At 45.0% G+C, this 18,203-nt stretch overlaps 1 protein-coding gene across 1 annotated transcript in view; it reads left to right on the top strand.

Annotated features, from left to right (window-relative positions):
• Nucleotides 1–11,326, top strand: part of LOC106578925 (melanopsin-A) — a 39,782-nt gene extending 28,456 nt beyond the window's left edge. The window contains exons 6-11 of the mRNA XM_045702389.2: nucleotides 3,113–3,271; nucleotides 3,496–3,603; nucleotides 6,698–6,875; nucleotides 9,264–9,470; nucleotides 10,298–10,366; nucleotides 10,935–11,326. Of these exons, the coding sequence (XP_045558345.1) occupies nucleotides 3,113–3,271; nucleotides 3,496–3,603; nucleotides 6,698–6,875; nucleotides 9,264–9,470; nucleotides 10,298–10,366; nucleotides 10,935–11,165 (952 nt within the window). The 3' untranslated portion in view covers nucleotides 11,166–11,326. The remainder of the gene's footprint in view (nucleotides 1–3,112; nucleotides 3,272–3,495; nucleotides 3,604–6,697; nucleotides 6,876–9,263; nucleotides 9,471–10,297; nucleotides 10,367–10,934) is intronic.
• The last annotated feature ends 6,877 nt before the right edge of the window (nucleotides 11,327–18,203 follow it).

The following is an 18,203-nucleotide window of genomic DNA, read 5'->3' as shown; positions in this document are numbered from 1 at the left end:
TGTAGATGACCTGGAGCCAATTGGTTTGGCGACGAGTATGAAGCGAGGGCCAGCCAACGAGAGCGTACAGGTTGCAGTGGTGGGTAGTATATGGGGCTTTGGTGACAAAACGGATGGCACTGTGATAGACTGCATCCAATTTATTGAGTAGGGTATTGGAGGTTATTTTGTAAATGACGTCGCGAAGTCGAGGATCGGTAGGATGGTCAGTTTTACGAGGGTATGTTTGGCAGCATGAGTGAAAGATGCTTTGTTGTGAAATATGAAGCCAATTCTAGATTTAACTTTGGATTGGAGATGTTTGATGTGAGTCTGGAAGGAGAGTTTACAGTCTAACCAGACACCTAGGTATTTGTAGTTGTCCACATATTCTAAGTCAGAACCGTCCAGAGTAGGGATGCTGGACGGGCGGGCAGGTGCAGGCTGCGATCGGTTGAAGAGCATGCATTTAGTTTTACTTGTATTTAAGAGCAGTTGGAGGCCACGGAAGGAGAGTTGTATGGCATTGAAGCTCGTCTGGAGGGTAGTTAACACACTGTCCAAAGAAGGGCCAGAAGTATACAGAATGGTGTCGTCTGCGTAGAGGTGGATCAGAGACTCACCAGCAGCAAGAGCGACACCATTGATGTATACAGAGAAAAGAGTCGGCCCAAGAATTGAACCCTGTGGCACCCCCATAGAGACTGCCAGAGGCCCGGACAACAGGCCCTCCGATTTGACACACTGAACTCTATCAGAAAAGTAGTTGGTGAACCAGGCGAGGCAATCATTTGAGAAAACAAGGCTATTGAGTCTGCCGATGAGGATGTGGTGATTGACAGAGTCGAAAGCCTTGGCCAGGTCAATGAATACGGCTGCACAGTATTGTTTCTTATCGATGGCGGGTTAAGATATCGTTTAGGACCTTGAGCGTGGCTGAGGTGCACCCATGACCAGCTCTGAAACCAGATTGCATAGCGGAGAAGGTGCGGTGGGATTCGAAATTGTCGGTAATCTGTTTGTTGACTTGGCTTTTGAAGACTTTAGAAAGGCAGGGTAGGATAGATATAGGTCTGTAGCAGTTTGGGTCAAGAGTGTCCCCCCCTTTGAAGAGGGGGATGACCGCAGCTGCTTTCCAATCTTTGGGAATCTCAGACGACACAAAAGAGAGGTTGAACAGGCTAGGAATAGGGGTTGCAACAATTTCGGCAGATAATTTTAGAAAGAAAGGGTCCAGATTGTCTAGCCCGACTGATTTGTAGGGGTCCAGATTTTGCAGCTCTTTCAGAACATCAGCTGACTGGATTTGGGAGAAGGAGAAATGGGGAAGGCTTGGGCGAGTTGCTGTGCGGGGTGCAGTGCTGTTGGCCGGGGTAGGGGTAGCCAGGTGGAAAGCATGTCCAGCCGTAGAAAAATGCTTATTGAAATTCTCAATTATAGTGGATTTATCGGTGGTGACAGTTTCCTATCCTCAGTGCAGTGGGCAGCTGGGAGGAGGTGCTCTTATTCTCCAAGGACTTTACAGTGTACCAGAACTTTTTTGAGTTTGTGTTGCAGGAAGTACATTTCTGCTTGAAAAAGCTAGCCTTGGCTTTTCTAACTGCCTGTGTATATTGGTTTCTAACTTCCCTGAAAAGTTGCATATCACGGGCGCTGTTCGATGCTAATGCAGAACGCCACAGGATGTTTTTGTGTTGGTTAAGGGCAGTCAGGTGTAGAGGGAACCAAGGGCTATATCTGTTCCTGGTTCTAAATTTCTTGAATGGGGCATGCTTATTTAAGATGGTGAGGAAGGCATTTAAAAAAAATAACCAGGCATTCTCTACTGAAGGGATGAGGTCAAAATCCTTCCAGGATACCCGGGCCAGGTCGATTAGAAAGTTCTGCTTGCTGAAGTGTTTCAGGGAGTGTTTGACAGTGATGAGTGGAGGTCGTTTGACCGCTGACCCATTACAGATGCGGGCAATGAGGCAGTGATTGCTGAGATCGTGGTTGAAAACAGCAGAGGTGTATTTAGAGGGAAAGTTGGTTAGGATGATATCTATGAGGGTGCCCATGGTTACGGCTTTGGGGTGGTACCTGGTAGGTTCATTGATAATTTGTGTGAGATTGAGGGCATCAAGCTTAAATTGTAGGATGGCTGGGGTGTTAAGCATGTCCCAGTTTAGGTCACCTAGCAGCACGAGCTCTGAAGATAGATGGGGGGCAATCAGTTCACATATGGTGTCCAGAGCACAGCTGGGGGCAGAGGGTGGTCTATAGCAGGCGGTAACGGTGAGAGACTTGTTTTTAGAGAGGTGGATTTTTAAAAGTAGAAGTTCCAATTGTTTGGGTACAGACCTGGATAGTAGGACAGAACTCTGCAGGCTATCTCTGCAGTAGTAGATTGCAACACCGCCCCCTTTGGCCGTTCTATCTTGTCTGAAAATGTTGTAGTTAGAGATGGAGATTTCAGAGTTTTTGGTGGTCTTCCTTAGCCAGGATTCAGATGGCATATGGTATATGGTATATGGCACATGGTACATGGTATATGGTATATGGCACATGGATTATGGTATATGGCATATGGTACACGGTATATGGTATATGGCACATGGTACATGGTATATGGTATATGATATATGGCACATGGTATATGGTATATGGTACATGGTATATGGTACATGGTATATGGTATATGTTTTTCACTCATCTTGAAAAACGTATGCTAAAAACTTGGAAGTCAAACAATCTGCCATCGTTGACACAATAGAAAAATCGAAAGATTTATTATTGAAATATTGAAATAGCATGGCCGACCGAGAAAAACTAATTGGAACAATTTAAAGCCACGTGGCAAACAATAATGCAGGCAGTAGGAATGGGGGTGTGAGCATGTGGGTCTGGGCAGATGAGATGTAGTCGTTGTTTGTGCGCATCTGTAAGTTGTTGTTCGTGTGGACGTTGAATACTGACTTGTATCACGGGTGAGTGAGTGGTGTCAGTATTGATGTTGATGCTCTTATACATTATTGAGCCATACTTTCTGCTGATAATTCACTGATGACCACTGTCAGTAATGGTCATATGTAAATGTGTGTGTGTGTATGTGTGTGTTTTTGTGTGTGTGTGTGTGGGTGTGTGTGTGTTGTAGGGCCGTGTGTAAGATAAACCAGGGCACCAGGGACTCAGTGAAGAGCATGCATAAGATGAGGACTGAGTGGAAGACGGCCAAGATCGCTCTCATCGTCATCCTGCTCTACGTCATCTCCTGGGCTCCGTACTCCTGTGTCGCGCTCACCGCCTTCGCAGGGTAGGATGGTGTGTGTGTGTGTGTGTGTGTGTGTGTGTGTGTGTGTGTGTGTGTGTGTGTGTGTGTGTGTGTGTGTGTGTGTGTGTGTGTGTGTGTGTGTGTGTTTGTGTGTGATGTGTGTGTCAGATCATTGTACCCCCTCTCTCATCTGTATGGCTGCCCCAGCTGAAGGAGACTGTGTAAGGAAGTCTGCTGTTCTGAGTCATTTCTCTCTCTCTCTCCAGGTATGCTGACATGCTAACTCCGTATATGAACTCTGTTCCTGCTGCCATCGCTAAAGCCTCTGCCATCCACAACCCTATAATATACGCTATAACACACCCCAAATACAGGTACACCCATCATCATAACACACCCCAACTACAGGTACACCCATCACCATCACACACCCCAAATACAGGTACACCCATCCTCATAACACACCCCAAATACAGGTACACCCATCACCATCACACACCCCAAATACAGGTACACCCATCCTCATAACACACCCCAAATACAGGTACACCCATCATCATAACACACCCCAACTACAGGTACACCCATCACACACCCCAAATACAGGTACACCCATCCTCATAACACACCCCAAATACAGGTACACCAATCACCATCACACACCCCAAATACAGGTACACCCATCCTCATAACACACCCCAAATACACGTACACCCATCCTCATAACACACCCCAAATACAGGTACACCCATCAACATAACACACCCCAAATACAGGTACACCCATCATCATAACACACCCCAAATACAGGTACACCCATCATCATAACACACCCCAAATACAGGTACTCCATCCTCATAACACACCCCAAATACAGGTACACCCATCCTCATAACACACCCCAAATACAGGTACACCCATCACCATCACACACCCCAAATACAGGTACACCCATCACCTTCACACACCCCAAATACAGGTACTCCATCCTCATAACACACCCCAAATACAGGTACACCCATCCTCATAACACACCCCAACTACAGGTACACCCATCACCATCACACACCCCAAATACAGGTACACCCATCCTCATAACACACCCCAAATACAGGTACATCCATCATCATAACACACCCCAAATACAGGTACACCCATCATCATAACACACCCCAAATACAGGTACACCCATCATCATAACACACCCCAAATACAGGTACTCCATCCTCATAACACACCCCAAATACAGGTACACCCATCCTCATAACACACCCCAAATACAGGTACACCCATCACCATCACACACCCCAAATACAGGTACACCCATCCTCATAACACACCCCAACTACAGGTACACCCATCACCATCACACACCCCAAATACAGGTACACCCATCCTCATAACACACCCCAAATACAGGTACATCCATCATCATAACACACCCCAAATACAGGTACACCCATCATCATAACACACCCCAAATACAGGTACACCCATCATCATAACACACCCCAAATACAGGTACTCCATCCTCATAACACACCCCAAATACAGGTACACCCATCACCATCACACACCCCAAATACAGGTACACCCATCCTCATAACACACCCCAAATACAGGTACACCCATCATCATAACACACCCCAAATACAGGTACACCCATCCTCAAAACACACCCCAACTACAGGTACACCCATCACCATCACATACCCCAAATACAGGTACACCCATCCTCATAACACACCCCAAATACAGGTACATCCATCATTATAACACACCCCAACTACAGGTACACCCATCACCATCACACACCCCAAATACAGGTACACCCATCCTCATAACACACCCCAAATACAGGTACATCCATCATCATAACACACCCCAAATACAGGTACACCCATCATCATAACACACCACAAATACAGGTACACCCATCATCATAACACACCCCAAATACAGGTACACCCATCCTCATAACACACCCCAACTACAGGTACACCCATCACCATCACACACCCCAAATACAGGTACACCCATCCTCATAACACACCCCAAATACAGGTACATCCATCATCATAACACACCCCAAATACAGGTACACCCATCCTCATAACACACCCCAAATACAGGTACACCCATGACCTTTAAACACATCTGCTGTATAGGTGGATGACTACTATCAATGGGCTGAGCTAGATTAGAAAGATGTTCAATAAGCCTTAGCATCTGTCTGACCCATGTTCTTTCTCCGTGTAACCGTTGTAACCTTATGTGTGTGTCAGTAATGCCTCAGTGAGTCTGAGGTGACCTCTAACCTTTAAAAGAGACACAGACCCCATGTGGTTTGTTGACTATGCTTGTAACCCTTACAGTGGCAATCCACAGTTGACACAATAACGAAGCGTTTTCTCCGCCACTGGTTCGGTAAAAATCTGAGGGATGGGACTGGAGAAGTGTTCATAGATAGAGCTATGGATGAAAAGACTGACCGTCTATGATATCAACATTATAGTTTTAACCATGTTTTGAGGAAATATGTTGTTTGTTTAGATTAAAGGTCCAATGCAGACGTTTTTATTGCAATATCAAATCATTTCTGGGTAACAGTGAAGTACTTTACTGTGATTGTTTTCAATTAAAATGGTCAAAAAGTAACAATAATAGCTTCTTAGCAAAGAGCTATTTCCTCAAGCAAGAATTTAGCTAGGACTGTCTGGAAGTGGTCTGAGTAGGGCGGAGAAAACTGAGAAGTTTGGAACTCTCTTTCTTAAAGGTCTCTTAACTAATTTACCGCCTGGTGATATCACCAGGCAGGCCAAAACTCTATCCCACCAAAACAGGCTGAAATTTCAGGTGGTCTTTTCAAACAGCTCCTTACATTAAAAGGGCATTATCATCATTTTCAAAATTTCACAGCATTATTCCACCCTCATAGTGTGGAATTACAGTATATATAAAACGTGTTTTTTGACTACATTGTGCCTTTAAAAAACAAGTTTATATAATTTGGGTTCTGATGGGATACGACAGTTAAAGAAAGCTCATGGGCATTTTTTTAGACAAGTTATATTCTTCAAAAATCAATGGGCAGATATCATTAAAGTATACGTCCAATAATGCATATAGCAACTGCAGCTTGCCCATTGAAGTCTCCAACCTTTGATAGATGAACCACATCAGAGCATAGATTGCAGTGTGTGCGTACTTTCTCCTGAACATTTTCTTTAATCTGCAGCACCTGCTTAGAAACACTTAGTGTATGTATGTATCTAATCTGTTCCTAGAGTGACCTCCAACCTCTAACCATTTAATAGTCTTTACGATCATTAGAATGTTAGATGAATTTATAATACAGTACATTAGACAACCTTAAACCTCCCCTCACCTCTCGAGCTTAATGCAATTAACATCTCTCTCTCTCTCTCTCTCTCTCTCTCTCTCTCTCTCTCTCTCTCTCCTATCCAGGCTAGCTATCAGTAGGTACATTCCATTTATGGGTGTGTTGCTGTGTGTTCCTACCAGAGATCGTTATAGCAGCAGCAGCTTCATGTCCTCCACCCGTCGATCAACCCTCACCAGTACAACATCTGACCCCGGTAAGACTGGCAAGCCCCGCCAGTCCTCCCTGTCCGACAGCGAATCAGTGAGTCTTCCTGCCTCTCTCTCTTTAAATTTTTGGAGTCCTCTTGGCACTCCCACCCCTATGAGGGGCCAGCTCTGGCTCATCCTAGTCTAAGCTCTTCTTTGTCCTGGCGCCCCAAGGGTGGAACGAGCTTCTTCCTAACGCCAGGACAGCTGCCCATCTTCCCGAAAACATCTGAAAACCTACGTCTTCAAACAGTATCTCAAATAATCCCACAACGCTCAAATAATCCCAGAAAGTCTATATACAGTGTGTGCAAATGAGGTAGGATAAGGGAGGTGAGGCAATAAATAGGCCATAGTGGCGTAATTATTATAGTATGGCAAATTAAACACTGGGGTGATAGATGTGCAAAAGATGAGTGTGCAAGTAGCGATACTGGGGTGCAAAGGAGCAAAATAAATAACAGTATGGGGGATGAGGTAGTTGGGTGGGCTATGTACAGGTGGGCTATGTGCAGGTGCAGTGATCTGTGAGCTGCTCTAACAGCTGGTGCTTAAAGCTAGTGAGGGAGATATGAGTCTCCAGCTTCAGTGATTTTTGCAGTTCGTTCCACTCATTGGCAGCAGAGAACTGGAAGGAAAGGCATCCAAAGGAGGAATTGGCTTTGGGGGTGACCAGTGAGATATACCTGCTGGAGCGCGTGCTGCGGATGGGTGCTGCTATGGTGACCAGTGAGCTGAGATAAGGCGGGGCTTTACCTAGCAACGACTTATAGATGACCTAGAGCCAGTGGGTTTGGCGACGGATATGTAGTGAGGGCCAGACAACAAGTGCATACAGGTCGCAGTGGTGGGTAGAATATGGGGCTTTGGTGACAAAACGGATGGCACTGTGATAGACTGCATCCAATTTGCTGAGTAGAGTGTTGGAGGTTATTTTATAAATGACATCGTCGAAGTCGAGGATCAGTAGGATGGTCAGTTTTACTAGGGTACGTTTGGCAGCATGAGTGAAGGAGGCTTTGTTGCGAAATAGGAATCCGATTCTAGATTTAATTTTGGATTGGAGATGCTTAATGTGAGTCTGGAAGGAGAGTTTACAGTCTAACCAGACACCTAGGTATTTGTAGTTGTCCACATATTCTAAGTCAGAACCATCCAGAGTAGTGATGCTAGTTGGGCGGGCGGGTGCAAGCAGCAATCAGTTGAAGAGCATGCATTTAGTTTTACTTGTATTTAAGAACAGTTGGAGGCCACGGAAGGAGAGTTGTATGGCATTGAAGCTTGTCTGGAGGTTTGGTAACACAGTGTCCAAAGAAGGGCCAGAAGTATACAGAATGTGGTCTTACCTTCAGTAGATGACTGTGATGTGGTTGTCTTACCTACAGTAGATGACTGTGATATGTGGTTGTCTTACCTACAGTAGATGACTGTGATGTGGTGGTCTTACCTACAGTAGATGACTGTGATATGTGGTTGTCTTACCTACAGTAGATGACTGTGATATGTGGTTGTCTTACCTACAGTAGATGCCTGTGATGTGGTTGTCTTACCTACAGTAGATGACTGTGATATGTGGTGGTCTTACCTACAGTAGATGACTGTGATATGTGGTGGTCTTACCTACAGTAGATGACTGTGATGTGGTTGTCTTACCTACAGTAGATGACTGTGATATGTGGTTGTCTTATCTACAGTAGATGACTGTGATGTGTGGTTGTCTTACCTACAGTAGATGACTGTGATATGTGGTTGTCTTACCTACAGTAGATGACTGTGATGTGTGGTTGTCTTACCTACAGTAGATGACTGCGATGTGGTTGTCTTACCTACAGTAGATGACTGTGATGTGGTTGTCTTACCTACAGTAGATGACTGTGATATGTGGTTGTCTTACCTACAGTAGATGACTGTGATATGTGGTGGTCTTACCTACAGTAGATGACTGTGATATGTGGTTGTCTTACCTACAGTAGATGACTGTGATATGTGGTGGTCTTACCTACAGTAGATGACTGTGATATGTGGTTGTCTTACCTACAGTAGATGACTGTGATATGTGGTTGTCTTACCTACAGTAGATGACTGTGATATGTGGTTGTCTTACCTACAGTAGATGACTGTGATATGTGGTTGTCTTACCTACAGTAGATGACTGTGATATGTGGTTGTCTTACCTACAGTAGATGACTGTGATATGTGGTTGTCTTACCTACAGTAGATGACTGTGATATGTGGTTGTCTTACCTACAGTAGATGACTGTGATATGTGGTTGTCTTACCTACAGTAGATGACTGCACTAACTGCATCTGCTAGCTGACAAAAATCTATATGTAAATGAGTGCTACATCAAATGTATATCTCTGATTTGTGTGTGTCTGTGTCTGTGTGTCTGTCGGTGTCCGTCCGTCCGTCCGTCCGTCCGTCCGTCCGTCTGTCTGTCAGGCATTTACGGACACGGAGGCGCAACACTCCTCTCGTCCGGCCAGTCGTCAGGTGTCCAGTGATGTCACCCAGCTCCACCCCACCTTCTCCCAGAGGTCAAAAGGTCATTGCTCCCTGAAGGTGAAAGGTCGCGACTCAGGAGCGTTTGAGAAAGCAGCTTCTCAGTCCCCCTCTGACCCTGCTGTCGGCCGCCTGCAACACGTCACTGTGAGTGTCAGAATGTGTGTGTGTGTGTGTGTGTGTCTAGGTTCAATACAGATGTAGGATCTACATTTGATCACCTGTTGCAGGACAACTTTCCAGGTTTAAAAAGGCTTCTGGAGTTTCCACTTTCCAAATTTGAGACTTGAGTTTCCCTTACGGAAAATGTATCAACCCCGGCAAAAATGTTCATCAATAATAATCCACATAATAATTATGTTTCTGCAGGATTATCTTTCATGCTGTAGCAAACATCCTCAAATTAAGATCCTACATCTGTACCTAGAGTTTAGGTATTGATCCTATGTTTACTGTGTGTTTCACAATCACAATAGACCACTGAGCTAAAACTCCCCACTACTCTCTCTCACACTATAGTCAGTTTCTCTATTATAGTTCTCCTTATATCATCCACTGCCACACACACACACACACACACACACACACACACACACACACACACACACACACACACACACACACACACACACACACACACACACACACACACACACACACACACACACACACACACACACACACACACACGAACTAGTTGTTCTGTAATCTGGTAATCTGGTGCTTGTAATCCCCATGTGATACACTACATGCAGCTATCATATGACTACGCTGTTAAGGCCTTCGTCTCCTGTCTGTCTGTCTGTCTGTCTGTCTGTCTGTCTGTCTGTCTGTCTGTCTGTCTGTCTGTCTGTCTGTCTGTCTGTCTGTCTGTCTGTCTGTCTGTCTGTCTGTCTGTCTGTCTGTCTGTCTGTCTGTCTGTCTGTCTGTCTGTCTGTCTGTCTGTCTGTGCTGACCATGTTTCACCTTTCCAGACGTTGACAGAGCCAGAGGACATCTCCATGTCTGAGATCGTTGGTTTGACCAATATCCTTCCTGCTACTGTAAGTCTGTAAATAGCACACCCAGCTACCTCATCCCCATATTGTTACTTATCCTCTTGCTCTTTTGCACCACAGTATCTCTACTTGCACATTTTCATCTGCACATCTATCACTCCAGTGTTAATGCTAAATTGTAATTATTTTGCCTCTATGGCCTATTTATTTCCTTACCTCCCTACTCTTCTACATTTGCACACACTGTACATAGATGTTTCTATTGTGTTATTGACTGTACGTTTGTTTATGTGTAACCCTGTGTTGTTGTTTTTGTTGCACTGCTATGCTTTATCTTGGCCAGGCCGCAGTTGTAAATGAGAACTTGTTCTCAACTGGCCTACCTGGTTAAATACAGGTGAAATCAAATAAAAGTATCCTGGCCAGTCAAATGCATCTTCCCAATGCCCTGTCCAATCCTGTAGTGATAGTTCTGTCCAGGTGCCTGTCCCATTAGTGACTGCAGATGTATAGACTTGTACTGTATAGTTCAAACACAGTCAATCAGCCAATCAATGAATCAATGTAATGGTATTATGCAGTGAGAATGACATCACACTGTCTCTCTCTGTAGCTGGATGATGTCAGAGAGGAGAAGTCATCTCAAGGTGTTAGTGGGCGTGGGTCTTCCACATGCCTAACCGACCTGATTCCTGCCATCGTACTCACGTCTACCTCTAGCCCCTCCTCCATCTCCCTGCTACAAAGACAAGGTTCCCGAGGCAACCCAGCCAATAACAGCAGTAAAGGGGCGGGGCTTGCTGTAAGAGAACCCGTGGATGTTGTGCAGTTGGACAATGTGTGACACAGCTGTCTGTGGGTCGCTTCTTTCCTCCTCTGCAGGGTTCTACGCTACCACCTTTCTATCTACTGTAACTCGTGTGTGTGTGTGTGTGTGTGTGTGTGTGTGTGTGTGTGTGTGTGTGTGTGTGTGTGTGTGTGTGTGTGTGTGTGGTGTGTGTGTGTGTGTGGTGTGTGTGTGTGTGTGTGTGTGGTGTGTGGAGTGTTTTGTATTTATGAATTTAGAGAAGTTTTCCATTGAGCCGTAGAAAACACAGAATGTGAAACAGTTTCAGTTGGTGACTTTCCTTTTTATTTCTTTAAACAATGAGGATTGTGAAAATGTGGTCCCCTCCATCCCCTCTTCCTCCCTTTCCCTCTCTCCTCCCTCTCTTCCTCCCTTTCCCTCTCTCCTCCCCCTCTTCCTCCCTTTCCCTCTCTCCTCCCCCTCTTCCTCCCTTTCCCTCTCTCCACCCCCTCTTTCTCCCTTTCCCTCTCTCCTCCCTCTCTTCCTCCCTTTCCCTCTCTCCTCCCCCTCTTCCTCCCTTTCCCTCTCTCCTCCCTCTCTTCCTCCCTTTCCCTCTCTCCTCCCCCTCTTCCTCCCTTTCCCTCTCTCCTCCCTCTCTTCCTCCCTTTCCCTCTCTCCACCCCTCTTCCTCCCTTTCCCTCTCTCCTCCCCCTCTTCCTCCCTTTCCCTCTCTCCTCCCCCTCTTCCTCCCTTTCCCTCTCTCCCTTCCTCCCTTTCCCTCTCTCCTCCCCCTCTTTCTCCCTTTCCCTCTCTCCTCCCCCTCTTTCTCTCTTTCCCTCTCTCAATTGTGTTAATTGTCCTTTCAGCACCTTACATGGCCCTGCCCCAGTTTACTGTTTGTATGTGTGCCAGTGTGCATGTCCACACGCATCAGACCCCTTTCGCAACACAGAACAATCCACAACTATTGAGCAACACTTGTTTTCCGAACATCAATTCTTCCGTGATCACTGTTTTCCTGTCTGATCATCACGCGTCTTAAATGACACCGTATTCCCTAGATAGTGCACTACGTTCAATCAGAGCCTATGTAGGGAATAGTGAGACATTTGGGACGCAGCGAGTGTATGTCATTGCTGAGTGTCGACTCTATGATTGTAGCGATCCTTCTGGTGTACTAACAGAATTTATTGTAGTTCTGAATATTGATGAAATGATTGATTTGTAATGTATTGATGAACTGATTGATTTGTAATGTATTGATGAACTGATCAACTGTTTAGCTGTTACATTATGGAAATATGAATCAAAATATATATATATATATATATATATATATATATATATATATATATATATATGTGTGTGTTTTAAATTATGTGATGGTTTATTGTAGATTTGTGATATATAAAGTCGTTTATTTCTGTTGTTTTTATTTATTTTTCCAACTAAATGTGTTACTGACAGCTGTGTGTTGGTACGGTCTATTTTCCATCAGCTGTGTGTTGGTACGGTCTATTTTCCATCAGCTGTGTGTTGGTACGGTCTATTTTCCATCAGCTGTATGTTGGTACGGTCTATTTTCCATCACCTGTGTGTTGGTACGGTATATTTTCCATCAGCTGTGTGTTGGTACGGTCTATTTTCCATCAGCTGTGTGTTGGTACGGTCTATTTTCCATCAGCGGTGTGTGTGGGTGTGTTATGAGGAGTTGAAAAGAAAATCAACGTTTGCTGGTTGAAAACACATCTTACCATTGCCACGGTGACCCCATCTGCTGGTACATGTCAGTACACACTTCAATATGAGGGTTCTTTCGGAAGGGTGATGTTTCTATGCAGAACCATACTGGCCCAAAGAACCCTTTGAGCCCTTCAATGGTTCTTTGCAGTTCCCAATTATTATTTTTTTCTCTTAGTAATAATTAAAATGTGAGGACGCCAGCTCATTGGAATATTTTGGTGTGTGTGGTTTGTGCACAGCTCTTTTGGTGCAACCGTGGGTGAGTAAGACTGTCATTCCAGTTTATCTAATGTGTTGTGTTTCATTATTAAATGTTGTATATGACTATAGCCAGTGATGGTGTCTTGTGAAAGACTCATGTATGGCTTTGTGTCAACTGAGAATGGTTGACTGTCAGTAGTTCTCAGTTCTCTTCTCAGGGACCCACAGCTGTTTCAGAGATGGTACACCTGATTCAACTTCTTAATAAACACAATAATAAAACCTATGGAATTTAACAATATAATAAGTTTATTATACCAGAATAAATAAAAACCTGTATGGTTCCACAAAGAACCTTTGAGATTGAGAAAGGTTCTTTAAAGAACCATTCTCCATAAAGGTTCTACCACTGCTCCAAAAAATAAAGGGAACACTTAAACAACACAATGTAACTCCAAGTCAATCACACTTCTGTGAAATCAAACTGTCCACTTAGGAAGCAACGCTGATTGACAATACATTTCACATGCTGTTGTGCAAATGGAATAGACAACAGGTGGAAATTATAGGCAATTAGCAAGACACCCCCAATAAAGGAGTGGTTCTGCAGGTGGGGACCACAGACCACTTCTCAGTTCCTATGCTTCCTGGCTGATGTTTTGGTCACTTTTGAATGCTGGCGGTGCTTTCACTCTAGTGGTAGCATGAGACGGAGTCTACAACCCACACAAGTGGCTCAGGTAGTGCAGCTCATCCAGGATGGCACATCAATGCGAGCTGTGGCAAGAAGGTTTGCTGTGTCTGTCAGCGTAGTGTCCAGAGCATGGAGGCGCACCCAGGAGACAGGCCAGTACATCAGGAGATGTGGAGGAGGCCAACAACCCAGCAGCAGGACCGCTACCTCCGCCTTTGTGCAAGGAGGAGCAGGAGAAGCACTGCCAGAGCCCTGCAAAATGACCTCCAGCAGGCCACAAATGTGCATGTGTCTGCTCAAACGGTCAGAAACAGACTCCATGAGGGTGGTATGAGGGCCCGACGTCCACAGGTGGGGGTTGTGCTTACAGCCCAACACCGTGCAGGACGTTTGGCATTTGCCAGAGAACACCAAGATTGGAAAATTCGCCACGGGCGCCCTGTGCTCTTCACAGATGAAAGCAGGTTCACACTGAGCACGTGACAGACGTGACAGAGTCTGGAGACGCCGTGGAGAACGTTCTGCTGCCTGCAACATCCTCCAGCATGACCGGTTTGGCGGTGGGTCAGTCATGGTGTGGGATGGCATTTCTTTGGGGGGCCGCACAGCCCTCCATGTGCTCGCCAGAGGTAGCCTGACTGCCATTAGCTACCGAGATGAGATCCTCAGACCCCTTGTGAGACCATATGCTGGTGCGGTTGGCCCTGGGTTCCTCCTAATGCAAGACAATGCTAGACCTCATGTGGCTGGAGTGTGTCAGCAGTTCCTGCAAGAGGAAGGCATTGATGCTATGGACTGGCCCACCCGTTCCCCAGACCTGAATCCAATTGAGCACATCTGGGACATCATGTCTCGCTCCATCCACCAACGCCACGTTGCACCATAGACTGTCCAGGAGTTGGTGGATGCTTTAGTCCAGGTCTGGGAGGAGATCCCTCAGGAGACCATCCACCACCTCATCAGGAGCATGCCCAGGCGTTGTAGGGAGGTCATACAGGCATGTGGAGGCCACACACACTACTGAGCCTCATTTTGACTTGTTTTAAGGACATTACATCAAAATTGGATCAGCCTGTAGTGTGGTTTTCCACTTTAATTTTGAGTGTGACTCCAAATCCAGACCTCCATGGGTTGATAAATTGGATTTCCATTGATTATTTTTGTGTGATTTTGTTGTCAGCACATTCAACTATGTAAAGAAAAAAGTATTTAATAAGATTATTTCTTTCATTCAGATCTAGGATGTGTTGTTTAAGTGTTCCCTTTATTTTTTTGAGCAGTATATATAGCCCTCCAAAAGCGTTGGAACCACAGCAGAACCCTTTTTTGGTGCTATATAGAACCTTTTATTAATGGTACTTTATAGAACCTTAGGAAAGGCTTCTTTATAGCATCATGCAAGTTCCATTTAGAACCTTATGTGCATGGTTCTTTATAGAACCTTCAAAAAAACATTCTATAATGTATGTGAGTGCGTGTACGCTGTATGAGAATCAGCCTGTGTCCCTCCTCTTCGTGTTAACCTGAATACATTTTAACACAAATTATAATCTCCCCCCTCTCACTCTCATTCTTACTCTCCAGCCATCCATCCATCCATCCATCCATCCATCTCTCTCTCTCTCTCTCTCTGTCTGTGGTATTAGGGCAGACATATTTTCCACTCCTTTCAGATAGCTCCATGAGGTCACTGTGCATACTGGGGTTGCTGGTGCTTAGGTGACACCCAGAGTACCGGTGCAGTGTTTGTGTAAATGTGTGTGTAGTGTGTGTGTAGTGTGTGTGTGTAGTGTGTGTGTGTGTGTGTAGTGTGTGTGTGTGTGTGTAGTGTGTGTGTGTGTGTGTAGTGTGTGTGTGTAGTGTGTGTTTGTGTGTGTGTAGTGTGTGTGTGTAGTGTGTGTGTGTGTGTGGGTGTGTAGTGTGTGTGTGTAGTGTGTGTGTATTCACCTTAACAACTGAAGACCTACTACTCATATACTAAGACATATATTGAGATTCAAAAATAAAGTGAATTGTATTAAAAGTATTATTGTGGCACTGTGTGGTTCTGTTGATAGACTCAATCTCAACTCTGGAACTTGAATCCAGTTCCACTGCGTTTTTTCATTGTTCCCGTCTAATCAGGGACTGATTTAGACCTGGGACACCAGGCGTGTGCAATTTCTTATCAGGTAGAACAAACAACAGCATGCTGCGGACCTCATAAAATAAGATTTGAGTACCCCTGGACTAGAGCATAGTGCTTGTAATGCCAGGATCGTGGCTTCCATTCCCCTGGGGCCAACCATACAAAAATGTACGCTCGCATGATTGGAAGCTTTAGATAAAAGTGTCTGTAAATGGCATATAGTCTTTGCCGTTATGCACCATGATCAATCTGTTTTATACAGGAAAGATTGGGACATTGGAGATTATTTTTGAAAATCTCTTGACGTCATTATTTGATTTTGGTAAGGTTTATCTGCTAATGTGTTGTTTTTGAGTCATTATTGGTTTTGAGTGGCATTCGTGTCCCTTGCCTTTGCAACCATGAAAAGCACCTTAAAATGATAAATAGTTACACGTCATACATGTTTTGTTTATATTGAACTGTTTATCAATGACAAAACGTATTGGAAGTCATTTATACTGCAAAACTTAATTTGAATGCATTGTTTAAAATATACTGCTCAAAAAAATAAAGGGAACACTTAAACAACACATCCTAGATCTGAATGAAATAAATAATCTTATTAAATACTTTTTTCTTTACATAGTTGAATGTGCTGACAACAAAATCACACAAAAATAATCAATGGAAATCCAATTTATCAACCCATGGAGGTCTGGATTTGGAGTCACACTCAATATTAAAGTGGAAAACCACACTACAGGCTGATCCAACTTTGATGTAATGTCATTAAAACAAGTCAAAATGAGGCTCAGTAGTGTATGTGGCCTCCACGTGCCTGTATGACCTCCCTACAACGTCTGGGCATGCTCCTGATGAGGTGAAGGATGGTCTCCTGAGAGATCTCCTCCCAGACCTGGACTAAAGCATCCGCCAACTCCTGGACAGTCTGTGGTGCAACGTGGTGTTGGTGGATGGAGCGAGACATGATGTCCCAGATGTGCTAAATTGGATTCAGGTCTGGGGAACAGGCGGGCCAGTCCATAGCATCAATGCCTTCCTCTTGCAGGAACTGCTGACACACTCCAGCCACATGAGGTCTAGCATTGTCTTGCATTAGTAGGAACCCAGGGCCAACCGCACCAGCATATGGTCTCACAGGGGGTCTGAGGATCTCATCTCGGTAGCTAATGGCAGTCAGGCTACCTCTGGCGAGCACATGGAGGGCTGTGCTGCCCCTCAAAGAAATGCCACCCCACACCATGACTGACTCACCGCCAAACCGGTCATGCTGGAGGATGTTGCAGGCAGCAGAACGTTCTCCACGGCATCTCCAGACTCTGTCACGTCTGTCACATGCTCAGTGTGAACCTGCTTTCATCTGTGAAGAGCACAGGGCGCCCGTGGCGAATTTTCCAATCTTGGTGTTCTCTTGCAAATGCCAAACGTCCTGCACGGTGTTGGGCTGTAAGCACAACCCCCACCTGTGGACGTCGGGCCCTCATACCACCCTCATGGAGTCTGTTTCTGACCGTTTGAGCAGACACATGCACATTTGTGGCCTGCTGGAGGTCATTTTGCAGGGCTCTGGCAGTGCTTCTCCTGCTCCTCCTTGCACAAAGGCGGAGGTAGCGGTCCTGCTGCTGGGTTGTTGGCCTCCTCCACATCTCCTGATGTACTGGCCTGTCTCCTGGGTGCGCCTCCATGCTCTGGACACTACGCTGACAGACACAGCAAACCTTCTTGCCACAGCTCGCATTGATGTGCCATCCTGGATGAGCTGCACTACCTGAGCCACTTGTGTGGGTTGTAGACTCCGTCTCATGCTACCACTAGAGTGAAAGCACCGCCAGCATTCAAAAGTGACCAAAACATCAGCCAGGAAGCATAGGAACTGAGAAGTGGTCTGTGGTCCCCACCTGCAGAACCACTCCTTTATTGGGGGTGTCTTGCTAATTGCCTATAATTTCCACCTCTTGTCTATTCCATTTGCACAACAGCATGTGAAATTTATTGTCAATCAGTGTTGCTTCCTAACTGGACAGTTTGATTTCACAGAAGTGTGATTGACTTGGAGTTACATTGTGTTGTTTAAGTGTTCCCTTTATTTTTTTGAGCAGTGTACTTGTGACATATTTTGGAGATTTAGAAATATCTATCTATTATTTTGAATGCTAGAAAGTAAACAAAGGCATTTAATATATTGTATATAGATAACTTTTTTTACAAATATAATGTGTCCTTAAGTTTTATGTCATTGGTGATACCATTTTGAAAAATGATTATTTACAAAGATATACTGTACAAGAACCTTGAGCAATCCCACCAGTGGCAAACTGTAGTTGGG

The sequence above is a fragment of the Salmo salar genome, chromosome 19 (assembly GCF_965601325.2).
Source record: "Salmo salar chromosome 19, fSalSal1, whole genome shotgun sequence".
Classification (NCBI taxonomy): domain Eukaryota; kingdom Metazoa; phylum Chordata; class Actinopteri; order Salmoniformes; family Salmonidae; genus Salmo; species Salmo salar.
The sequence above is the reverse complement of the archived record's forward strand: the minus strand, read 5'-3'. Positions and strand labels throughout refer to the sequence as shown.